At 48.7% G+C, this 26776-nt stretch overlaps 1 protein-coding gene across 1 annotated transcript in view; it reads left to right on the forward strand.

Annotated features, from left to right (window-relative positions):
- The window catches only part of LOC139240842 (integrin alpha-5-like), a 452133-nt gene that overhangs the window by 200062 nt on the left and 225295 nt on the right, over positions 1-26776 (forward strand). Inside the window, 4 exon segments of the mRNA XM_070869324.1 lie at positions 10528-10645; positions 11578-11639; positions 14379-14424; positions 26263-26388. Coding sequence (XP_070725425.1) covers positions 10528-10645; positions 11578-11639; positions 14379-14424; positions 26263-26388 — 352 coding nt within the window.

Genomic DNA, 26776 nt, shown 5'->3' on the forward strand with positions numbered 1-26776 from the left:
TAGCCAATGTAACCCCACTTTTTAAAAAAGGAGGGAGAGAGAAAGCAGGGAATTATAGACCGGTCAGCCTGACCTCAGTAGTGGGTAAAATGATGGAATCAATTATTAAGGATGTCATAGCAGCGCATTTGGAAAATGGTGACATGATAGGTCCAAGTCAGCATGGATTTGTGAAAGGGAGATCATGCTTGACAAATCTTCTGGAATTTTTTGAGGATGTTTCCAATAAAGTGGACAAAGGAGTACCAGTTGATGTGGTATATTTGGACTTTCAGAAGGCTTTCGACAAGGTCCCACACAGGAGATCAATGTGCAAAGTTAAAGCACATGGGATTGGGGGTAGTGTGCTGACGTGGATTGAGAACTGGTTGTCAGACAGGAAGCAAAGAGCAGGAGTAAATGGGTACTTTTCGGAATGGCAGGCAGTGACTAGTGGGGTACCGCAGGGTTCTGTGCTGGGGCCCCAGTTGTTTACATTGTACATTAATGATTTAGACGAGGGCATTAAATGTAGTATCACCAAATTTGCGGATGACACTAAGTTGGGTGGCAGTGTGAGCTGCGAGGAGGATGCTATGAGGCTACAGAGTGACTTGGATAGGTTAGGTGAGTGGGCAAATGCGTGGCAGATGAAGTATAATGTGGATAAATGTGAGGTTATCCACTTTGGTGGTAAAAACAGAGAGACAGACTATTATCTGAATGGTGACAGATTAGGAAAAGGGAAGGTGCAACGAGACCTGGGTGTCATGGTACATCAGTCATTGAAGGTTGGCATGCAGGTACAGCAGGCGGTTAAGAAAGCAAATGGCATGTTGGCCTTCATAGCGAGGGGATTTGAGTACAGGGGCAGGGAGGTGTTGCTACAGTTGTACAGGGCCTTGGTGAGGCCACACCTGGAGTATTGTGTACAGTTTTGGTCTCCTAACTTGAGGAAGGACATTCTTGCTATTGAGGGAGTGCAGCGAAGATTCACCAGACTGATTCCCGGGATGGTGGGACTGACCTATCAAGAAAGACTGGATCAACTGGGCTTGTATTCACTGGAGTTCAGAAGAATGAGAGGGGACCTCATAGAAACGTTTAAAATTCTGACGGGTTTGGACAGGTTGGATGCAGGAAGAATGTTCCCAATGTTGGGGAAGTCCAGAACCAGAGGTCACAGTCTAAGGATAAGGGGTAAGCCATTTAGGACCGAGATAAGGAGAAACTTCTTCACCCAGAGAGTGGTGAACCTGTGGAATTCTCCACCACAGAAAGTAGTTGAGGCCAATTCACTAAATATATTCAAAAGGGAGTTAGATGAAGTCCTTACTACTCGGGGGATCAAGGGGTATGGCGTGAAAGCAGGAAGGGGGTACTGAAGTTGCATGTTCAGCCATGAACTCATTGAATGGCGGTGCAGGCTGGAAGGGCTGAATGGCCTGCTCCTGCACCTATTTTCTATGTTTCTATGTTTCTATGTCTGTCACTGTAACACAGGGATACAGTACTGGTGGGTGCAGGTCTGTCACTGCATAACACTGGTACAGTACTGGTGGGTACAGGTCTGTCACTGTATAACACTGTTACAGTACTGGTGGGTAAAGGTCTGTCACTGTATAACACTGGGGTACAGTACTGATGGGTACAGGTTTGACACTATATAACACTGGAGCACAGTACTGGTGGGTACAGGTCTGTCACTGTATAACACTGCGGTACAGTACTGGTGGGTACAGGTCTGTCACTCTATAACACTGGGGTACAGCACTGGTGGGTACAGGTCTGTCACTGTGTAACACTGGGGTACAGTACTGGTGCGTACAGGTCTGTCACTGTATCACACTGGTACAGTACTGGTGGGTACAGGTCTTTCACTGTATAACACTGGGGTACAGTACTGGTGGGTACAGGTCTGTCACTGTATAACACTCGGGTACAGTACTGGTGGATATAGGTCTGTCACTGCATAACACTGGTGTACAGTAGTGAGGGGTACAGGTCTGTCACTGTATAACACTGGGGTACAGGACTGGCCGGTTACAGGTCTGTCACTGTATAACGCTGGGGTACAGGACTGGTGGGTACAGGTCTGTCACTGTATAACACTGTTACAGTACTGGTGGGTACAGGTCTGTCACTGTATAACACTGGGGTACAGTACTGATGGGTACAGGTTTGTCACTATATAACACTGGAGCACAGTACTGGTGGGTACAGGTCTGTCACTGTATAACACTACGGTACAGTACTGGTGGGTACAGGTCTGTCACTCTATAACACTGGGGTACAGCACTGGTGGGTACAGGTCTGTCACTGTGTAACACTGGGGTACAGTACTGGTGCGTACAGGTCTGTCACTGTATCACACTGGTACAGTACTGGTGGGTACAGGTCTTTCACTGTATAACACTGGGGTACAGTACTGGTGGGTACAGGTCTGTCACTGTATAACACTCGGGTACAGTACTGGTGGATATAGGTCTGTCACTGGATAACACTGATGTGCAGTACGGGTGGGTACAGGTCTGTCACTGTATAACACTGGGGTACAGTACTGGTGGGTACAGGTCTGTCACTGTATTACACTGTAGTACAGTACTGGTGGGTACAGGTCTGTCACTCTATAACACTGGGGTACAGCACTGGTGGGTACAGGTCTGTCACTGTATAACACTGCGGTACAGTACTGGTGGGTACAGGTCTGTCACTCTATAACACTGGGGTACAGTACTGGTGGGTACAGGTCTGTCACTGTATAACACTGCGGTACAGTACTGGTGGGTACAGGTCTGTCACTCTATAACACTGGGGTACAGTACTGGTGGGTACAGGTCTGTCACTCTATAACACTGGGGTACAGTACTGGTGGGTACAGGTCTGTCACTCTATAACACTGGGCTACAGCACTGGTGGGTACAGGTCTGTCACTGTATAACACTGGGGTACAGTACTGGTGGGTACAGGTCTGTCACTGTGTAACACTGGGGTACGGTACTGGTGGGTACAGGTCTGTCACTGTATAACACTGGGGTACAGTACTGGTGGGTACAGGTCTGTCACTGTATAACACTGGGGTACAGTACTGGTGGGTACAGGTCTGTCACTGTATAACACTGGGATACAGTACTGGTGGGTACAGGTCTGTCACTGTATAACACTGGGGTACAGTACTGGTGTGTACAGGTCTGTCATTGTATAACACCGGTGTACAGTACTGGTGGGTACATGTCTGTCACTGTAACACAGTGATACAGTACTGTTGGGTGCAGGTCTGTCACTGTATAACACTGGGGTACAGTACTGACGGGTACAGGTCTGTCATTGTTTAACACTGGGGTACAAAACTAGTGAGTGCAGGTCTGTCACTGTATAACACTGGGATACAGTACTGGTGGGTACAGTTCTGTCACTGTATGACACTGGGGTACAGGACTGGTGGGTACAGGTCTGTCACTGTATAACACTCGGGTACAGTACTGGTGGATATAGGTCTGTCACTGGATAACACTGATGTGCAGTACGGGTGGGTACAGGTCTGTCACTGTATAACACTGTTACAGTACTGGTGGGTACAGGTCTGTCACTGTATAACACTGGGGTACAGTACTGATGGGTACAGGTTTGTCACTATATAACACTGGAGCACAGTACTGGTGGGTACAGGTCTGTCACTGTATAACACTACGGTACAGTACTGGTGGGTACAGGTCTGTCACTCTATAACACTGGGGTACAGCACTGGTGGGTACAGGTCTGTCACTGTGTAACACTGGGGTACAGTACTGGTGCGTACAAGTCTGTCACTGTATCACACTGGTACAGTACTGGTGGGTACAGGTCTTTCACTGTATAACACTGGGGTACAGTACTGGTGGGTACAGGTCTGTCACTGTATAACACTCGGGTACAGTACTGATGGATATAGGTCTGTCACTGGATAACACTGATGTGCAGTACGGGTGGGTACAGGTCTGTCACTGTATAACACTGGGGTACAGTACTGGTGGGTACAGGTCTGTCACTGTATAACACTGGGGTACAGTACTGGTGGATAAAGGTCTGTCACTGTATAACACTGGGGTACAGTACTGGTGGGAACATGTCTGTCACTGTATAACACTGGGGTGCAGTACTGGTGGGTACAGGTCTGTCACTGTATGACACTGGGGTACAGGACTGGTGGGTACAGGTCTGTCACTGTATAACACTCGGGTACAGTACTGGTGGATATAGGTCTGTCACTGGATAACACTGATGTGCAGTACGGGTGGGTACAGGTCTGTCACTGTATAACACTGGGGTACAGTACTGGTGGGTACAGGTCTGTCACTGTATTACACTGTAGTACAGTACTGGTGGGTACAGGTCTGTCACTCTATAACACTGGGGTACAGCACTGGTGGGTACAGGTCTGTCACTGTATAACACTGCGGTACAGTACTGGTGGGTACAGGTCTGTCACTCTATAACACTGGGGTACAGTACTGGTGGGTACAGGTCTGTCACTGTATAACACTGCGGTACAGTACTGGTGGGTACAGGTCTGTCACTCTATAACACTGGGGTACAGTACTGGTGGGTACAGGTCTGTCACTCTATAACACTGGGGTACAGTACTGGTGGGTACAGGTCTGTCACTCTATAACACTGGGCTACAGCACTGGTGGGTACAGGTCTGTCACTGTATAACACTGGGGTACAGTACTGGTGGGTACAGGTCTGTCACTGTGTAACACTGGGGTACGGTACTGGTGGGTACAGGTCTGTCACTGTATAACACTGGGGTACAGTACTGGTGGGTACAGGTCTGTCACTGTATAACACTGGGGTACAGTACTGGTGGGTACAGGTCTGTCACTGTATAACACTGGGATACAGTACTGGTGGGTACAGGTCTGTCACTGTATAACACTGGGGTACAGTACTGGTGTGTACAGGTCTGTCATTGTATAACACCGGTGTACAGTACTGGTGGGTACATGTCTGTCACTGTAACACAGTGATACAGTACTGTTGGGTGCAGGTCTGTCACTGTATAACACTGGGGTACAGTACTGACGGGTACAGGTCTGTCATTGTTTAACACTGGGGTACAAAACTAGTGAGTGCAGGTCTGTCACTGTATAACACTGGGATACAGTACTGGTGGGTACAGTTCTGTCACTGTATGACACTGGGGTACAGGACTGGTGGGTACAGGTCTGTCACTGTATAACACTCGGGTACAGTACTGGTGGATATAGGTCTGTCACTGGATAACACTGATGTGCAGTACGGGTGGGTACAGGTCTGTCACTGTATAACACTGGGGTACAGTACTGGTGGGTACAGGTCTGTCACTGTATTACACTGTAGTGCAGTACGGGTGGGAACAGGTCTGTCACTGTATAACACTGGGGTACAGTACTGGTGGGTACAGGTCTGTCACTGTACAACACTGGTACAGTACTGGTGGGTACAGGTCTGTCACTGTATAACACTGGGGTACAATTCTGATGGGTACAGGTCTGTCACTATATAACACTGGAGCACAGTACTGGTGGGTACAGGTCTGTCACTCTATAACACTGGGGTACAGCACTGGTGGGTACAGGTCTGTCACTGTATAACACTGCGGTACAGTACTGGTGGGTACAGGTCTGTCACTCTATAACACTGGGGTACAGTACTGGTGGGTACAGGTCTGTCACTGTATAACACTGTGGTACAGTACTGGTGGGTACAGGTCTGTCACTCTATAACACTGGGGTACAGTACTGGTGGGTACAGGTCTGTCACTCTATAACACTGGGGTACAGTACTGGTGGGTACAGGTCTGTCACTCTATAACACTGGGCTACAGCACTGGTGGGTACAGGTCTGTCACTGTATAACACTGGGGTACAGTACTGGTGGGTACAGGTCTGTCACTGTGTAACACTGGGGTACAGTACTGGTGGGTACAGGTCTGTCACTGTATAACACTGGGGTACAGTACTGGTGGGTACAGGTCTGTCACTGTATAACACTGGGGTACAGTACTGGTGGGTACAGGTCTGTCACTGTATAACACTGGGATACAGTACTGGTGGGTACAGGTCTGTCACTGTATAACACTGGGGTACAGTACTGGTGGGTACAGGTCTGTCACTGTATAACACTGGGATACAGTACTGGTGGGTACAGGTCTGTCACTGTATAACACTGGGGTACAGTACTGGTGGGTACATGTCTGTCACTGTAACACAGTGATACAGTACTGTTGGGTGCAGGTCTGTCACTGTATAACACTGGGGTACAGTACTGACGGGTACAGGTCTGTCATTGTTTAACACTGGGGTACAAAACTAGTGAGTGCAGGTCTGTCACTGTATAACACTGGGATACAGTACTGGTGGGTACAGTTCTGTCACTGTATAACCGGTACAGTACTGGTGGGTACAGGTCTGTCACTGTATAACACTGGGGTACAGTATTGGTGGGTACAGGTCTGTCACTGTATAACACTGGGGTACAGTACTGGTGGGTACAGGTCTGTCACTGTATAACTGGTACAGTCCTGGTGGGTACAGTTCTGTCAATATATAGTACTGGGGTACAGTACTGGTGAGTACATGTCTGTCACTGTATAACACTGGGGTACAGTACTGGGGTGTGTACAGGTCTGTCACTGTACAACACTATGGTACAGTACTGGTGGGGACAGGTCTGTCACTGTATAACACTGGGGTACAGTGCAGGTGTGTACAGGTCTGTCACTGTAACATAGGGATACAGTATTGGTGGGTACAGGTCTGTCACTGTGTAACACTGTGGTACAGTACTGGTGCGTACAGGTCTGTCACTGTATCACACTGGGGTACAGTACTGGTGGGTACAGGTCTGTCACTGTATAACACTGGGGTACAGTCCTGGTGGGTACAGTTCTGTCACTGTATAACACTGGGGTACAGTACTGGTGGGTACAGGTCTGTCATTGTATAAAACTGGGGTACAGTACTGGTGGGTACAGGTCTGTCACTGTGTAACACTGGGGTGCAGTACTGGTGGGTACAGGTCTGTCACTGTATAACACTGGGGTACAGTACTGGTGGGAACAGGTCTGTCACTGTATAACATTGGGGTACAGTACTGGTGGGTACATGTCTGTCACTGTGTTACACTGGGGTACTGTACGGGTGGGTACAGGTCTGTCACTGTATAACACTGGGGTAAGTTGAGGGGATGAATTTCGGGGATCACAGAATTATGAAGTGTTTTGCGGTTTGTGTGGTTTAATTTGCCCGATATTCTGATTCCATGTGGTTGCAGTGATTGTGGTCTGTGTTGTGTGAGAAGCAGATTCATGTTGTGCTTACATTGTACTGAATTCTTCTGTACACTGCAGTTAAACTCAACAGAACGTCTCATCTGCCTTCCATTAGTACCAAGTAACAAGAGCCCCTCTCATTGTATAATGCATGATTGAACTCCATCGGCCCGTGGAACGGACAAAATACTTCCAGCTCCAGGTTGCAGAAGTGGCAGGGTGAATGTCTGCATAAACGAGTCCTGGGGTGCGTCTAGTTCTGCTCCGAGTCAGGTTCTCCCCCTCGTCTCTGCGCAGTCTCCCTCCCTCGCTCTCCTTTTCTGCGAGCACTTTTTGTTTTAACGCTCGGTCTCTCTCTCTGTCTTTCAATGTTGAATTGTGGGAATGGATGGGAGTTCTCGCTGTGTCCCCAGAGGGTTGCTGTAAATCAAGTGTTCCTGACACAGCGTCTGGATGTTGTGTGTGTCGCTGGGTGGGGCCAAGGCTGCTGCCAGGCTCAATCCACTGGCTCCCCTTTTTAAAGCGGGATGGAAGTTAAAAGGTGCAGTTGGCAGGATGGTTACAGGGGCCTGCTCACCTGTTCACTGACATCCCCGTCACTCACTCAGATTACGTTTAGTAGATGAATCGTTGGAGCCTGTTAAACCTGCCTGTACAGGCAGTAAGTCTTCAAATGCCAGCCCCAGTCTGCAATTGCCTGGTGTTGGGTGACAGCTTGTGTTAGGCAGTGTCCTGGCTGTTGGACTAATACTCCAGAGAACACTCGTTCAAATCCCAGCATGGCACTTGCTCCTTCACACATCCCTCATTTCCTTCACCCCACCATTGGTGGCCATGTCTTCAGCTGCCTGCGCCCTATCTCTGTAACCTCCTCCAGCCACACAACCCTCCCGAGATGTCTGCGCTCCTCCAATTCTGCCCTCCTGAGCATCCCTGATTATAATCGCTCCACCATCGGTGGCCGTGCCTTCTGTTGCCTGGGCCCCAAGCTCTGGAACTCCCTCTCTAAACCTCTCCGCCTCTCTACCTCTCTTTCCTCCTTTAAGACGCTCCTTAAAACTCACCTCTTTGACCAAGTGTTTGGAGTTTAGAAGAATGAGAGGTGATCTTATTGAAACGTATAAGATTCTGAGGGGGCTTGACAAGTTAGATGCAGAGAGGATGTTTCCCCTCGTGGGGGAGACTAGAACTAGGGGGCACAGTTTCAGAATAAGGGGTCGCCCATTTAAAACAGAGATGAGGAGGAATTTCTTCTCTCGGAAGGTTGTGAATCTGTGGAATTCTCTGCCTCAGGGAGCTGTGGAGGCTGGGTCATTGAATATATTTAAGGTGGAGATAGACAGATTTTTGACCGATAAGGGAATAAGGGGTTATGGGGAGTGGGCCTGAGTCCATGATCGGATCAGCCATGATCGTATTAAATGGCGGAGCAGGCTCGAGGGGCTGTATGGCCTGCTCCTGCTCCTATTTCTTATGTTCTTATGGCTACCTGCCCTAATATCTCCTTATGTAGCTCAGTGTCAGTTTTTGTCTTAAAACACTCCTGTGAAGCGCCTTGGGATGTTTTACTACGTTAAAGGCGCTATATAGATGGAAGTTGTTGTTGTTTTGCCACAGAGAGAATTGCAGTTGAACCAAATGCATGGTGCTGCCATTTGAGGAGAGCTGATGCCCCGCCGAGCCCCCAACACCGTGCGGACCCTTCCCCTGCCCTCCCACAGCTGTTGGGCTGATCCCCAACCTCCGAACTGGGCGCCCTGGATAGTGATCGCCAGCAGAAACCATGGCCACTACTTGCTCTCCCTTAACCCAGGGGCCCGGGACTAATTGCACGCCTGACAACTGCCCCAGCTGAGGTCAGTTAACACTCAGCACAGGCCTTCAGTGGGACTGCCAACCCTCCAGAATTGCCCCGACAGAAAGAAAGACAGTGCATTTCTTTAGCGCCTTTCCCGACCACCAGCCGTCTCGAAGCGCTTTACAGCCAATGAAGTACTTTTGGAGTGCAGTCTCTGCTGTAATGTGGGAAAGGTGGCAGCTCAATTTGTGCACAGCAAGCTCCCACACACAGCAATGTGATAATGACCAGATAATCTGTGGGAGCTTTTACATCCACCTGAGAGAACAGACGGGGCCTCGGTTTAGCGTCTCATCCGAAAGATGGCCCCTCCAACAGTGCAGCACTCCCTCAGCGCTGCACTGGAGGGTAAGCCTGGATTGTTGTGCTCAAGTCTCCAGGAATTGAAGCTTTATCTCCAGGACACAGCTGTGAGCAACACCCGGGACAAATATCATTCCAGTTTTTTATCCATTTCTTTGAACATTTTTATTTCAGTTTTTAAAATATTGGAGATGGGGAAAAGGCTGTTTGACAGGGTGGGGCAGTTGGGGGCGGGAGGTCATGTGATGAAACCTCTAGGAACATGGCCAATCAGAGTGGGCGACCCCAGGCTTGGCTGGAGTCTGGGCCTTCCCTGCTATGTGCGGCCCTCACTCGATCCTGCTTATCTCTCAATTTCTGCTTCTATCGCCATCGACTTGGTAACATCATCAGGCGAGCTGGCTGTGAGCTGCCTGATCCGAGCGACTGCCCCTGAATCTGTGGGGCTGGATTTCAAGCCTTCTGCTGCCCTTGTTTTTTGCCCCGGAGGGACGGTAATGGCGGCGGTGAGCTCCTCTGGGCGTGCGGCCAGCTCCCAGCGCCCCGCTGTGACATTCGGTGCGGGATTTGCAGGGGCGCAGAGCAGTACCGCCCGGGAGAGGCGAGCCGGTGTGTAACGCCCCCTGGGCGCGAATTTTGGCTCCTGCCCGACCCGTAGCGCCCCCTAGTGGGACCGCCTGTCGCGGCTGTAGTGAGGGAATTTTATTTATTTTGTGACTTATGGTGGCGTGGGCTGTGTATTGGGAATGTTTCTGGGGGGTATTTTACAGGGTTTTATTTCTCCGCCGGGCCTAGCGCCCTGAGAGAGGTGTGTAACGCCTCCCCTAGTGTTCCACCCCACACTCAGGGCCCAGCTGGGGAATGTTACTGACTGAGGCGCAAACTGTTCCCGGGGGCAAATTTTACCGCCCTGAAATACGTCCCTTGTCTCTCTCGGAGCGTTTGTTCGGTTCATTGACCCTCGCGGTCTCGCCCTGGGTGAGAGGGAGTGCAGCAGCAGCTGGGCAGCACCACTCTGCAAATCTCTCTTTCTCTCTCTCTCTCTCTCTCTCTCTCTCGAGTTTTTCTCTCAGTCACTCTCTTTCTTTTCCAGGCCTGCGCCCCTCGCTACAAGTGGAGAGGCAGCGATCAGCTCCGTGAACTGGTGGGGACCTGCTACCTGTCGCTCGGGAACTTCAGCAATGTGGTGGAGTACGCACCGTGTCGCACTGGTAGGTGCTGCCTTGTGTCTGTACCATTCTGATGTTGGCCGGGAATGTTCCATGGGAGCCCCACCCCCAGCCGCCCCCGGCCAATCAAACTTCTGCGAAAGCCATCACTTCCCTGTGATTGGATTTCCCCGCCCTTCTCGTTGAAGGGCCTCGACCCCTGACCTCCCTGCAGTGACTCGCCCCAGTGGCCATTCCTCGCCCGAGCCTCAATGGGTTGTGGCACTTTAACTGTACAGGCCCTCCTGTCCTCGCACACGTGTGCATGCCCTGGGTGGGATTTTATTTCCCCATCCCCTCTCCCTAGCTCAAGGGCACTGAGGCCAATTGTAGTACCTGATCCATTGGCTAATCCCTGGCTGAGATGAAGGAACTGTGCACGGGGCGGGGATTGAAGCTGGAACCCTCTGGCTCTGTAAGCCAGTGGTCCACTGATCTCACCCACTGAGATCCTCCTCCCTATTTCGTGTACCATTCTTCCTCTTGTTTTGTGGAGACCAGAGCAAGTGCTCTGTCCTTGAATTGCTCCTGTTGGTGTTCTTTCAGCCCCGCTAGCGTTCTGTCGCGTATTACCATTCAGGCCCATGTGTGGCTGATGACAAAGGGATGTTACTTCTTTGAAAGGAGAGTAACTGCACTGGTGAGAGAGTGGGGTGCCACCGAATGGGGAGGGAGAATCTATTGGCAATAAGGATACATAGATTCCCAACATTCACCTCTACTGGCAGCCCCCATGAGCAGTACTGGTTTAGTAACACCTCCCCCATTCTCCTCGCCGCCCCAATCCTGTGACATTGGCATGAAATATGTTTGGCAAAAGTGTTAAAACTGGAAACCCGGGGTCTAAGTGGTGAGGTGGTGAGGGGAGTTGCCACTACTGAGTGGGTGGGCTTGGTTTTGTGATTTCAGTAATGGTGCTGTTATTGTTTTGACAGCATGGCACACACGTGCAGGCCAGGGGTATTGCCAGGGCGGCTTCAGCGCTGACTTAACAGAGGTAAGACTCTCGCATCTTCCAGTTAACCATCCAGCACTGCATGGTTGCCCTTGCTGGATTGACACTGACTACCACCTTGAGGAGAAGTGGCAGTTCCTGGAGGGACCCTGCGATTCTTGCTGGGACTTACAAGAGCGATTGGTGATGGTGCCACCTTCGGTACTGCTGAGGAGCTCGACCCCCAACAGATTGTTCCGTGACCAAACTGCACCCGAGGGCAACATTTCCCCAGCTGGTACGCTTGGCATGGCAAGTGGCACCAGATGGTTGAGGTTCAGGGCGGGTGAGGATCGTTTCTCAGCCACGTTTTGACCGTGACGCCCGTTGAGTGTTCTGGTGTCTCTTGAGGGCGTTGTGAGGCTTGACCTGGGGGTTACGGTCGGAGGCTCTATGCACCTAGCCCCACCCGCATGGTTAGCCGACAGCTCGGCAGCATAACCAACGTGGCACCGCTGTACTAAGTCAATGAGCCACACAGGGCAGGCGGTGCCAGGTTCGAGCACTGCTCGGAGCTGAGTTGGCTGACCTCGGGTGAGCTGCGAGGTGCTACCACTGGTGTCGGCCTCGATGGGTTGGTGAGGGTGAGAAACATCAGTCAATGCCACACAGACTGGGCAGTGAACCTGGTTTGCCTCCTTGGTCTGTTCCACACTTGGGGCCCAGCAGGGGGCACCCAAGTGCTGATGCCTCCCAATGCAACTGGTGGTGACCCTGACTAGAATTCCGCCCCCTCTACACAACGCAGGCTCATTTTACAACACATCTCCATCCCTCACATCTTGCAAGAGTCTCCATACTGCAGGGTCAATGACGGGGCTGAACAGGGCGGGGGGGGGGGTGGGGGGAGGCGATCTCTTCACTGGTCCCGGAGTGTTAGACTTTAATATAAGAGGGAACTTGCCTTTATATAACCAGAGCTGGGTGAACGCAGGGACCTACCAAAACCCTGCCCAGGGACACCCGCTGAAACTCCCCAGAAAGCAGAAAAACTGCATGTGACCACTGGGTCACACAATTACCGTATTTCAAAATGCAGTCCCAATAGGGCGAGGCAGGGTTTGTGCATTAATGCATCGAAGTGGGGGTGTTTGGAGTGAGTGGGGAGGGAGGGGGGGGGAGGTGTGGAGGGGGAGAGGGGTTTGGGGCAGTTGGGATGTGGTTGGAGGGGGGGTTTGGGGGTTTGGAGGGAGTGGGGTGTGGAGGGGGGTTCGTGCTTGGAGGGAGGGAGGTGGTTGGAGGGGGAGGGGTTGTGCTTGGAGGGTGGTATGGGAGTAGAGGGGTTGCGGGGGGTTCAGAGGGGGTGGGATTTGAGGAGGGGAGGGGGGTTGAGGACGGAGGGGGGTTGAGGAGGAGGGAGGGGGTTGAAGAGGAGGGGGGTTGAAGAGGAGGGGGGTTGAAGAGGAGGGAGGAGGGTTGAGGAGGAGGGAGGGGGTTGGAGGTGGGAGAAGGGTTTTGGAGAATGGGATGGGGTTTGAGGAGGGAGGATGGTCGGAGGAGGGAGGGGGGTTGGAGGAGGGGATGCGGTTTGAGGAGGGGATGGGGTTTGAGGAGGGGAGGGGGTTTGAGGAGGGAGGGTTTGAGGAGGGAGGGTTGAGGAGGGGAGGGGGTTTGGAGGGGAAAGGGGGTTTTGGAAGAGGGAGGGGGTTTAAGAGGAGGGGGTTTTTGGAGGAGGGAGGGGGTTGCGGAGGGAGGGGGTTTGAGGAGGTGGTGGGTTGGAGGAGGGAGTGGGTTGGAGGAGGGAGTGGGTTTGAGGAGGGAGGGGTTTGAGGAGGGAGGGGGGTTTTGGAGTGGAGGGGGTTTGAGGAGGGAAAGGGTTTGAGGAGGGAGGGTGTTGGAGGAGGGAGGGGGTTCGAGCAGGGGAGGGGGGTTTTGGAGGAGGGAGGGGGTTTGAGGAGGGAGGGGTTTTTAGAGGAGGGAGTGTGATTGAGGAGGGAGGGGGCTTTGGAGGAGGGAGGGGTTTGAGGAGGGAGGCGGTTTTGGAGGAGGGAGGGGGTTTGAGGAAGAGAGGGGGTTGAGCAGGGGAGGGAGGTTTTGGAGGGAGGGGGTTGAGGAGGTAGGAGGTTCGAGCATGGGAGGGGGGTTTTGGAGGTGGGAGAGGGTTTTGGAGGGAGGGGGTTTGAGGAGGGAGGGGGTTTTGGAGGAGGGAGGGGGTTCGAGCATGGGAGGGGGGTTTTTGAGGAGGGAGGGGGTTTGCGGAGGGAGGAGGGTTTTGGAGGGAGGGGGTTGGAGGAGGGAGTTGGGAGGGACCTTGAATGTCCCTCGTGCCCTGCACCTTGACACATCTCACAGTGCTTGACGTGCAGCGAGTTACCTCGGCCACTATCGACAGTGACAGGGGAACATTGTGTCCACAGTGTGTGCTCGGGCCTGTGTCTGTACAGCTCCATCATTGATGGCATATGTTGCTGACATTCAGCTGGTGAGGGGGCGGTTATTCTTCTGGAGGCATTGAGACCCCCCCTACCCCCACCCTCCCTGAGTAGCCCAGACAGACAGCAATGCTGGGTTGTGCTCAGTACCGTCCCAGGCACAGGGAGCCATCACGGGCCGGAGATGGAAAGAACTGTTGATTGCTGGTTGCGGGATGAAGTCAGTTGTTGCTGTCTGGCCCACTGTGGGCTGTGACGGGATTGGATGCGGGGCAGTGTAAGTGTTGGCAGTGCGCGCCGCTGTGGGTTCTGTGTGTGCCAGTGTATGTGCGGGTGGAGGTACTAATGCCAGCTGTCTGTCTTCCTGCAGAGTGGGCGAGTGGTGCTTGGAGGGCCTGGCAGTTTCTACTGGCAAGGTAAGACACGTATGTCCCAGGCAGCAGTGTGGAGGTAGGCAGAGCTGGGCATGGAGTGGGTCAGCTCACGGGTCACTGCTGGCACCTGAGAACTAGGATTAGACCCGGGACAGAGGTTTCCCCGAACTCTCTTACCTATTCCCCTCTCTCTCTATCTATTCCTCTCTCTCTCTATCTATTACTCTCTCTCTCTATCTATTCCCCCCTCTCTCTATATCTATTCCCCTCTCTATCTATTCCGTTCTCACTGTCTATCTATTTCTCTCTCTCTATCTATTCCCCTCTCTCTCTATCTATTCCCCCCTCTCTCTATATCTATTCCCCTCTCTCTCTATCTATGCCGTTCTCACTCTCTATCTATTCCCCTCTCTCTCTATATATTCTCTGTCTCTCTCTCTCTCTCTCTCTATCTATCTATTCCTCTCTCTCTATCTATTCCTCTCTCGATATCCATTCCCCTCTCTCTCTCTATCTATTCCTCTTTCTCCATCTATTCTCCTCTCTCTCTCTATCTATTCCTCTCTCTCTATCTATTCCGCTCTTCTCTCTCTATCTATTCCTCTCTCTCTACCTATTCTCTCTCTCTCTATCTATCTATTGCACTCTCTCTCTCTCTGTCTATTCCACTCTCTTTATCTATTCCCCTCTCTCTCTCTATCTACTCCCCACTCTCTCTCTATCTATTCCCCTCTCTCTCTATCTATTCCACTCTCTCTCTCTATCTATTCCGTTCTCACTCTCTATCTATTTTTCTCTCTCTATCTATTCCCCTCTCTCTCTATCTATTCCCCCCTCTCTCTATATCTATTCCGCTCTCTCTCTCTATCTATTCCTCTCTCTCTACCTATTCTTCTCTCTCTCTCTATCGATTGCGCTCTCTCTCTCTGTCTATTCCACTCTCTTTATCTATTCCCCTCTCTCTCTCTATCTACTCCCCACTCTCTCTCTATCTATTCCCCTCTCTATCTATTCCCCTCTCTCTACCTATTCTCACTCTCTCTCTCTCTCTCTATCTATCTATTCCGCTCTTTCTATCTATTCCTCTCTCTATATCCATTCCACTCTCTCTATCTATTCCCCTCTCTCTCTCTATCTATTCTCCTCTCTCTCTCTATCTATTCCTCTCTCTATCTATTACTCTCTCTCTCTCTATCTATTGCGCTCTCTCTCTGTCTATTCCACTCTCTTTATCTATTGCCCTCTCTCTCTCTCTACTCCCCACTGTCTATCTATTCCATTCTCACTCTCTATCTATTCCCCTCTCTCACTCTCTCTATCTATTCCCCCCTCTCTCTATTGCTCTCTCTCTCTCTATCTATTCCCCCCTCGCTCTCTCTCTCTATCTATTCCACTCTCTCTCGCTATCTATTCCGCTCTCTCTCTATTTATTCCTCTCTCTCTATCTATCTATTCCCCTCTATCTCTATCTATCCCCCTCTCTCTCTCTATCTATTTCCCGCTCTCTCTATCTATTCCGCTCTCTCTCTCTATCTATTCCCCTCTCTCACTCTATCTATTCCCCTCACTCTCTCTATCTATTCCCCCCTCTCTCTCTATCTATTCCCCTCTCTCTCTCTATCTATTCCCCTCTCTCTCTCTATCTATTCCCCTCTCTCTCTCTATCTATTCCCCTCTCTCTCTATCTATTCCCCTCTCTCTCTATCTATTTCCCTCTCTCACTCTCTCTATCTATTCCCCACTGTCTCTCTATCTATTCCCTTCTCTCTCTCTCTATCTAGTCCTCTCTCTCTCTCTATTACTCTCTCTCTCTCTATTACTCTCTCTCTCTCTATCTATTCCCACTCTCTATATATTCCCCTCTCTCTCTCTATCTATTCCCCTCTCTCTCTATCTATTCCCCTCTCTCTCTATCTATTTCCCTCTCTCACTCTCTCTATCTATTCCCCACTGTCTCTCTATCTATTCCCCTCTCTCTCGCTCTCTATCTAGTCCTCTCTCTCTCTCTATTACTCTCTCTCTCTCTATCTATTCCCACTCTCTATCCATTCCTCTCTCTCTCTATCCATTCCCCCCCTCTCTCTATCTATTCCCCTCTCTCTATCGATTCCCCTTTCTCTCTCTATCTATTCCTCTCTCTCTCTCTCTATCTATTCCGCTCTCGCTCTCTATCTATTTCTCTCTCTCTATCTATTCCCCCCTCTCTCTCTCTCTCTATCTATTCCCCTCTCTCTCTCTATCTATTCCTCTCTCTCTCTCTCTATCTATTCCGCTCTCGCTCTCTATCTATTTATCTCTCTCTATCTATTCGCCTCTCTCTCTCTCTCTCTATTACTTTCTCTCTCTATCTCTATTCCCACTCTCTATCTATTCCACTATCTCTCTCTATTCTCCCCTCTCTATCTATTCCCCTCTCTCTCTCTCTCTCTATATTCCTCTCTCTCTATTCCTGATTCTCTATCTATTCCCCTTCTCTCTCTCTCTATTCCCACTCTCTATCTATTCCACTCTCTCTCTATCTATTCTCCCCTCTCTCTATCTATTCCCTTCTCTCTCTCTCTCTCTCTATTCCTCTCTCTCTCTATCTATTCCCCTCTCTCTCTCTCTCTATTCCTGATTCTCTCTATCTATTCCCCTCTCTCACTCTCTCTATCTATTCCCCTCTCTCTCCCTATATATTCCCCTCTCTCTCTCTATTGCTCTCTCTCTCTATCTATTCCCCTCTCTCTATCTAGTCCACTCTCTCTATCTATTCCGCTCTCTCTCTATCTATTCCTCTCTATCTATCTATTCCCCTCTCTCTCTATCTATTCCCCTCTCTCACTCTCTCTATCTATTCCCCTCGCTCTCTGATCTATTCCCCCCTCTCTCTCTATCTGTTCCCCTCTCTCTCTATATCTATTTCCCTCTCTCTCTATCTATTCCCCTCTCTCTCTATCTATTCCCCTCTCTCTCTATCTATTCCCCTCTCTCACTCTCTCTATCTATTCCCCTCGCTCTCTGATCTATTCCCCCTCTCTCTCTATCTGTTCCCCTCTCTCTCTATATCTATTTCCCTCTCTCTCTATCTATTCCCTCTCTCTCTCTCTCTAATCCTCTCTCTCTCTATCTATTCCCATTCTCTATCTAGTCCCCTCTCTCTATCTATTTCCCATTCTCTCTATCTATTCCCCTCTCTCTCTCCCTATTCCCCCCTCTCTATCTATTCCGCTCTCTCTCTATCTATTCCGCTCTCTCTATCTATCTATTCCCCTCTCTCTATCTATTCCCCTCTCTCACTCTCGCTATCTATTCCCCTCGCTCTCCCGATCTATTCCCCCCTCTCTCTCTATCTATTCCCCTCTCTCTCTATATCTATTTCCCTCTCTCTCTATCTATTTCCCTCTCTCTCTATCTATTCCCGTCTCTCTCTATCTATTCCCCTCTCTCTCTCTATCTATTCCCCTCTCTCTCTATCTATTCCCCTCTCTCCCCATCTATTCCCCTCTCTCACTCTCTCTATCTATTCCCCACTCTCTATCTATTCCCCTCTCTCTCTCGCTCTCTATCTAGTCCTCTCTCTCTCTCTATTACTCTCTCTCTCTCTATCTATTCCCACTCTCTATCCATTCCTCTCTCTCTCTATCCATTCCCCCCCTCTCTATCTATTCCACTCTCTCTATCTATTCCGCTCTCTCTGTCTATCTATTCCTCTCTCTCTATCTATCTATTCCCCTCTCTCTCTATCTATTCCCCTCTCTCACTCTCTCTATCTATTCCCCACTCTCTCGCTATCTATTCCCCTCTCTCTCTCTATCTAGTCCTCTCTCTCTCTCTATTACTCTCTCTCTCTATCTATTCCAACTCTCTATCTATTCCCCTCTCTCTCTATCTATTCCCCCTCTATCTATTCCACTCTCTCTCTATCTGGTCTGCTCTCTCTATCTATTCCTACTCTCTATCTAGTCCCCTCTCTCTCTCTATCTTTTCCCCTCTCTCACTCTATCTATACCCCTCTCTCACTCTCTCTATCTATTCCCCTCTCTCTATCTATTCCCCTCTCTCTCTCTCTCTATTCCCCTCACTCTCTCTATCTTTTCCTCTCTCTCTCTCTATCTATTTCCCTCTCACTCTCTATCTATTCCCCTCTCTCTCTCTCTATCTATTCCCCTCTCTCTCTATTACTCTCTCTCTCTCTCATTCTATTCCCACTCTCTATCTATTCCACTCTCTCTCTCTATCTATTCTCCCTTCTCTCTATCTATTCCCCTCTCTCTCTCTATTCCTCTCTCTCTATATATTCCCCTCTCTCTCTTCCTCTCTCTATTCCTCATTCTCTCTATCGATTCCCCTTCTCTCTCTCTCTATTCCTTACTCTGTCTATCTATTCCCCTCTCTCTCGCTCTCTATTCCTCTCTCTCTCTAACTATCCCCTCTCTCTCTAACTATCCCCTCTCTCTCTCTCTATTCCCCTCACTCTCTCTATCTTTTCCTCTCTCTCTCTCTATCTATTTCCCTCTCACTCTCTATCTATTCCCCTCTCTCTCTCTCTATCTATTCCCCTCTCTCTCTATTACTCTCTCTCTCTCTCATTCTATTCCCACTCTCTATCTATTCCACTCTCTCTCTCTATCTATTCTCCCCTCTCTCTATCTATTCCCCTCTCTCTCTCTATTCCTCTCTCTCTATATATTCCCCTCTCTCTCTCTCTTCCTCTCTCTATTCCTCATTCTCTCTATCGATTCCCCTTCTCTCTCTCTCTATTCCTTACTCTGTCTATCTATTCCCCTCTCTCTCGCTCTCTATTCCTCTCTCTCTCTAACTATCCCCTCTCTCTCTAACTATCCCCTCTCTCTCTCTCTATTCCCCTCTCTCTCTATCTATTCCACTCTCTCTATCTATTCCGCTCTCTCTGTCTATCTATTCCTCTCTCTCTATCTGTCTATTCCCCTCTCTCTCTATCTATTCCCTTCTCTCACTCTCTCTATCTATTCCCCTCTCTCTCTCTATCTATTCCCCTATCTCTCTCTATCTATTCCCCTCTCTCTCTCTATCTATTCCACACTCTATCTATTCCTCTCTCTCTCTATCTATTCCCTCTCTCTCTCTCTCTCTAATCCTCTCTCTATCTATTCCTACTCTCTATCTAGTCCCCTCTCTCTCTCTATCTTTTCCCCTCTCTCACTCTATCTATACCCCTCTCTCACTCTCTCTATCTATTCCACTCTCTCTATCTATTCCCCTCTCTCTCTCTATCTATTCCACACTCTCTCTATCTATTCCTCTCTCTCTCTCTATCTATTCCCCTCTCTCTCTCTATTCCCCTCTCTCTCTCTCTATTCCCCTCACTCTCTCTATCTTTTCCTCTCTCTCTCTATCTATTTCCCTCTCACTCTATCTATTCCCCTCTCTCTCTCTCTATCTATTCCCCTCTATCTATTCCCCTCTCTCACTCTATCTATTCCCCTCACACTATATCTATTCCCCTCTCTCTCTATCTATTCCCCTCTCTCTCTATCTATTCCCCTCTCTCACTCTCTCTATCTATTCCCCTCGCTCTCCCGATCTATTCCCCCCTCTCTCTCTATCTATGCCCCTCTCTCTCTATATTTATTTCCCTCTCTCTCGATCTATTCCCCTCTCTCTCTATTACCCTCTCTCTCTATCTATTCCCCTCTCTCTCTCTATCTATTCCACTCTCTCTATCTATTCCCCTCTCTCTCTATCTATTCACCTCTCTCTCTCTCAATCTATTCCCTCTATCTCTCTCTCTTCTAATCCTCTCTCTCTATATATATTCCCACTCTCTATCTAGTCCAAACTCTCTCTCTATCTATTTCCCGCTCTCTCTATCTATTCCGCTCTCTCTCTCTATCTATTCCCCTCTCTCACTCTCTCTATCTATTCCCCTCACTCTCTCTATCTATTCCCCCCTCTCTCTCTATCTATTCCCCTCTCTCTCTCTATCTATTCCCCTCTCTCTCTCTATCTATTCCCCTCTCTCTCTCTATCTATTCCCCTCTCTCTCTATCTATTCCCCTCTCTCTCTATCTATTTCCCTCTCTCACTCTCTCTATCTATTCCCCACTGTCTCTCTATCTATTCCCTTCTCTCTCTCTCTATCTAGTCCTCTCTCTCTCTCTATTACTCTCTCTCTCTCTATTACCCTCTCTCTCTATCTATTCCCCTCTCTCTCTCTATCTATTCCACTCTCTCTATCTATTCCCCTCTCTCTCTATCTATTCACCTCTCTCTCTCTCAATCTATTCCCTCTATCTCTCTCTCTTCTAATCCTCTCTCTCTATATATATTCCCACTCTCTATCTAGTCCAAACTCTCTCTCTATCTATTTCCCGCTCTCTCTATCTATTCCCCTCTCTCACTCTATCTATTCCCCTCTCTCACTCTCTCTATCTATTCCCCTCTCTCTCTATCTATTTCCCTCTCTCACTCTCTCTATCTATTCCCCACTGTCTCTCTATCTATTCCCTTCTCTCTCTCTCTATCTAGTCCTCTCTCTCTCTCTATTACTCTCTCTCTCTCTATTACTCTCTCTCTCTCTATCTATTCCCACTCTCTATATATTCCCCTCTCTCTCTATCTATTCCCCTCTCTCTCTATCTATTCCGCTCTCGCTCTCTATCTATTTCTCTCTCTCTATCTATTCCCCCTCTCTCTCTCTCTATCTATTCCCCTCTCTCTCTATCTATTTCCCTCTCTCACTCTCTCTATCTATTCCCCACTGTCTCTCTATCTATTCCCTTCTCTCTCTCTCTATCTAGTCCTCTCTCTCTCTCTATTACTCTCTCTCTCTCTATTACTCTCTCTCTCTCTATCTATTCCCTTCTCTCTCTCTCTATCTAGTCCTCTCTCTCTCTCTATTACTCTCTCTCTCTCTATTACTCTCTCTCTCTCTATCTATTCCCACTCTCTATATATTCCCCTCTCTCTCTCTATCTATTCCCCTCTCTCTCTATCTATTCCGCTCTCGCTCTCTATCTATTTCTCTCTCTCTATCTATTCCCCCCTCTCTCTCTCTCTATCTATTCCCCTCTCTCTCTCTATCTATTCCTCTCTCTCTCTCTCTATCTATTCCGCTCTCGCTCTCTATCTATTTATCTCTCTCTATCTATTCGCCTCTCTCTCTCTCTCTATCTATTCCCCTCTCTCTCTATCTATTTCCCTCTCTCACTCTCTCTATCTATTCCCCACTGTCTCTCTATCTATTCCCTTCTCTCTCTCTCTATCTAGTCCTCTCTCTCTCTCTATTACTCTCTCTCTCTCTATTACTCTCTCTCTCTCTATCTATTCCCACTCTCTATATATTCCCCTCTCTCTCTCTATCTATTCCCCTCTCTCTCTATCTATTCCGCTCTCGCTCTCTATCTATTTCTCTCTCTCTATCTATTCCCCCCTCTCTCTCTCTCTATCTATTCCCCTCTCTCTCTATCTATTTCCCTCTCTCACTCTCTCTATCTATTCCCCACTGTCTCTCTATCTATTCCCTTCTCTCTCTCTCTATCTAGTCCTCTCTCTCTCTCTATTACTCTCTCTCTCTCTATTACTCTCTCTCTCTCTATCTATTCCCACTCTCTATATATTCCCCTCTCTCTCTCTATCTATTCCCCTCTCTCTCTATCTATTCCGCTCTCGCTCTCTATCTATTTCTCTCTCTCTATCTATTCCCCCCTCTCTCTCTCTCTATCTATTCCCCTCTCTCTCTCTATCTATTCCTCTCTCTCTCTCTCTATCTATTCCGCTCTCGCTCTCTATCTATTTATCTCTCTCTATCTATTCGCCTCTCTCTCTCTCTCTATTACTTTCTCTCTCTCTCTCTATTCCCACTCTCTATCTATTCCACTATCTCTCTCTATTCTCCCCTCTCTATCTATTCCCCTCTCTCTCTCTCTCTCTATATTCCTCTCTCTCTCTCTATTCCTGATTCTCTATCTATTCCCCTTCTCTCTCTCTCTATTCCCACTCTCTATCTATTCCACTCTCTCTCTATCTATTCTCCCCTCTCTCTATCTATTCCCTTCTCTCTCTCTCTCTCTCTCTATTCCTCTCTCTCTCTATCTATTCCCCTCTCTCTCTCTCTATTCCTGATTCTCTCTATCTATTCCCCCCTCTCTCTCTCTCTATCTATTCCCCTCTCTCTCTCTATCTATTCCTCTCTCTCTCTCTCTATCTATTCCGCTCTCGCTCTCTATCTATTTATCTCTCTCTATCTATTCGCCTCTCTCTCTCTCTCTATTACTTTCTCTCTCTCTCTCTATTCCCACTCTCTATCTATTCCACTATCTCTCTCTATTCTCCCCTCTCTATCTATTCCCCTCTCTCTCTCTCTCTCTATATTCCTCTCTCTCTCTCTATTCCTGATTCTCTATCTATTCCCCTTCTCTCTCTCTCTATTCCCACTCTCTATCTATTCCACTCTCTCTCTATCTATTCTCCCCTCTCTCTATCTATTCCCTTCTCTCTCTCTCTCTCTCTCTATTCCTCTCTCTCTCTATCTATTCCCCTCTCTCTCTCTCTATTCCTGATTCTCTCTATCTATTCCCCTCTCTCACTCTCTCTATCTATTCCCCTCTCTCTCCCTATCTATTCCCCTCTCTCTCTCTATTGCTCTCTCTCTCTATCTATTCCCCTCTCTCTATCTAGTCCACTCTCTCTATCTATTCCGCTCTCTCTCTATCTATTCCTCTCTATCTATCTATTCCCCTCTCTCTCTATCTATTCCCCTCTCTCACTCTCTCTATCTATTCCCCTCGCTCTCTGATCTATTCCCCCCTCTCTCTCTATTAGTTCCCCTCTCTCTCTATATCTATTTCCCTCTCTCTCTATCTATTCCCCTCTCTCTCTATCTATTCCCCTCTCTCTCTATCTATTCCCCTCTCTCACTCTCTCTATCTATTCCCCTCGCTCTCTGATCTATTCCCCCTCTCTATCTATCTGTTCCCCTCTCTCTCTATATCTATTTCCCTCTCTCTCTATCTATTCCCTCTCTCTCTCTCTCTAATCCTCTCTCTCTCTATCTATTCCCATTCTCTATCTAGTCCCCTCTCTCTATCTATTTCCCATTCTCTCTATCTATTCCCCTCTCTCTCTCTACCTATTCCCCCCTCTCTATCTATTTCCCTCTCTCTTTCTATTCCCCTCTCTCTCTATCTATTCCCCTCTCTCACTCTCTCTATCTATTCCCCACTCTCTCGCTATCTATTCCCCTCTCTCTCTCTATCTAGTCCTCTCTCTCTCTCTATTACTCTCTCTCTCTATCTATTCCCACTCTCTATCTATTCCCCTCTCTCTCTATCCATTCCCCCTCTATCTATTCCACTCGCTCTCTATCTGGTCTGCTCTCTCTATCTATTCCTACTCTCTATCTAGTCCCCTCTCGCTCTCTATCTTTTCCCCTCTCTCACTCTATCTATACCCCTCTCTCACTCTCTCTATCTATTCCCCTCTCTCTATCTATTCCCCTCTCTCTCTCTATCTATTCCACACTCTCTCTATCTATTCCTCTCTCTCTCTCTATCTATTCCCCTCTCTCTCTCTATTCCCCTCTCTCTCTCTATTCCCCTCACTCTCTCTATCTTTTCCTCTCTCTCTCTATCTATTTCCCTCTCACTCTCTATCTATTCCCCTCTCTCTCTCTATCTATTCCCCTCTCTCTCTATTACTCTCTCTCTCTCTCATTCTATTCCCACTCTCTTATCTATTCCACTCTCTCTCTCTATCTATTCTCCCCTCTCTCTATCTATTCCCCTCTCTCTCTCTCTATTCCTCTCTCTCTATCTATTCCCCTCTCTCTCTCTCTTCCTCTCTCTATTCCTCATTCTCTCTATCGATTCCCCTTCTCTCTCTCTCTATTCCTTACTCTGTCTATCTATTCCCCTCTCTCTCGCTCTCTATTCCTCTCTCTCTCTAACTATCCCCTCTCTCTCTAACTATCCCCTCTCTCTCTCTCTATTCCCCTCTCTCTCTATCTATTCCACTCTCTCTATCTATTCCGCTCTCTCTGTCTATCTATTCCTCTCTCTCTATCTGTCTATTCCCCTCTCTCTCTATCTATTCCCCTCTCTTACTCTCTCTATCTATTCCCTTCTCTCTCTCTATCTATTCCCCTCTCTCACTCTCTCTATCTATTCCCCCCTCTCTCTCTATCTATTCCCCTCTCTCTCTCTATCTATTCCCCTCTCTCTCTCTATCTATTCCACACTCTATCTATTCCACTCTCTCTCTATCTATTCCCTCTCTCTCTCTCTCTCTAATCCTCTCTCTATCTATTCCTACTCTCTATCTAGTCCCCTCGCTCTCTCTATCTTTTCCCCTCTCTCACTCTATCTATACCCCTCTCTCACTCTCTCTATCTATTCCACTCTCTCTATCTATTCCCCTCTCTCTCTCTATCTATTCCACACTCTCTCTATCTTTTCCTCTCTCTCTCTATCTATTTCCCTCTCACTCTATCTATTCCCCTCTCTCTCTCTCTCTATCTATTCCCCTCTATCTATTCCCCTCTCTCACTCTCTCTATCTATTCCCCTCTCTCTCTCTCTATCTATTCCCCTCTCTCACTCTCTCTATCTATTCCCCTCTCTCTCTCTATCTATTCCCCTCTCTCTCTCTATCTATTCCCCTCTCACTCTCTATCTATTCCACACTCTATCTATTCCTCTCTCTCTATCTATTCCCTCTCTCTCTCTCTAATCCTCTCTCTATCTATTCCTATTCTCTATCTAGTCCCCTCTCTCTCTCTACCTTTTCCCCTCTCTCACTCTATCTATACCCCTCTCTCACTCTCTCTATCTATTCCACTCTCTCTATCTATTCCCCTCTCTCTCTCTATCTATTCCACACTCTCTCTATCTATTCCTCTCTCTCTCTCTATCTATTCCCCTCTCTCTCTCTCTATTCCCCTCTCTCTCTCTCTATTCCCCTCACTCTCTCTATCTTTTCCTCTCTCTCTCTATCTATTTCCCTCTCATTCTCTATCTATTCCCCTCTCTCTCTCTCTCTATCTATTCCCCTCTCTCTATCTATTCCCCTCTCTCACTCTATCTATTCCCCTCACACTATATCTATTCCCCTCTCTCTCTATCTATTCCCCTCTCTCTCTCTCTATCTATCCCCCTCTCTCTCTATCTATATTCCTCTCTCTCTTTATCTATTCCCCTCTCTCTCTCTCTCTCTCTATCCCTCTCTCTCTCTATCTATTCCCCTCTCTCTCTCTAACTATTCCCCCCTCTCTATCTATTCCCCTCTCTCTCTATCTATTCCCCTCTCTCTCTCTATCTATTCCCCTCTCTCTCTCTATCTATTCCCCTCTCTCTCTCTATCTATTCCCCTCTCTCTATCTATTCCCCTCTCTCTATCTATTACCCTCTCTCTATCTATTCCTATCTCTCTCTCTATCGATTCCCCTCTCTCTCTATCTATTCCTCCCTCTATCTGTTAATCCCCCCCAAAAAAAAACAGTTTATTAGTTTATTAAAAATGTCCTATTCAGTAAAATGAATATTTGACATGCCCGGCGATCTGGTTGCTTCCTGTGCCACTCCCCGTGCTGGCAGAGGCTGGGCACCTGCCATGACATGGTTGGCTGTGATGAGGGGTCGTCGTGTTTCCGAAGGGGGTGTCGGTCGAGTTCCGGAGATGATTGACACGCTGCGGCCTAACTTCTGCAGGCCCAGGCTCTGGCCCAGGGACTGAGGAGTGCGGGGCTAACCCTGCAAGTGAGCTACAAGTCTGCATCAGGGGTGTTGTGTCGGTTGAATGCAGTGGTGCGTCGCGGCAGTGGTTAATCCAGTGTAATGCCCACCCCGTACCTCTCAGTGCTGGGGTTGGGCCCTTTACTCCCCGACTCCAATAAGGTGACCTGTCTCTGTCTCGGCTTTTTTAGGCCAACTGGTTTCTGCCGATGCGAAGGACATTGTTCAGCCGCAGTTTGACTTCAACTTCATTCAGTACACTAACGGCGAGATCTGCACTCCGATGTCGCCTGGCTCTTTTGACGATAGTTACCTGGGTAAGTTGAGCCTTTCCTCTGATGTGTGCCCTGTTGGTGTGTAACTGAGGGGACTCTTCATGGAAGTGATCTCACATCATGACCGTTTGCCACAGCAGTATTTCCTCTCAGCCCTGCTGCCACCTCTCCCGCTCGATAGTGTGGGAGCTGGAGATGGGGGAGGGCAGGGCAAACCGCCATCACCTGGTCCTGTCCCACTGCTCACTCCGTTGTGGAGGTGCTTGGGTGAAGTCCCTTCCCTCTCTGCCCACTGAGTTGTCCTTTGTCTGGGATTCGGAGCCTGCTGTGTGAGAATCACGTTGTATGCACACCTCCCTCACCGCCCGCTCCACACCACATGCAAACTTTACATAAGAACATGAGAAATAGGAGCAGGAACCGGCCATTC

This window comes from Pristiophorus japonicus, chromosome X, assembly GCF_044704955.1.
Source record: "Pristiophorus japonicus isolate sPriJap1 chromosome X, sPriJap1.hap1, whole genome shotgun sequence".
NCBI classification, from domain to species: domain Eukaryota; kingdom Metazoa; phylum Chordata; class Chondrichthyes; family Pristiophoridae; genus Pristiophorus; species Pristiophorus japonicus.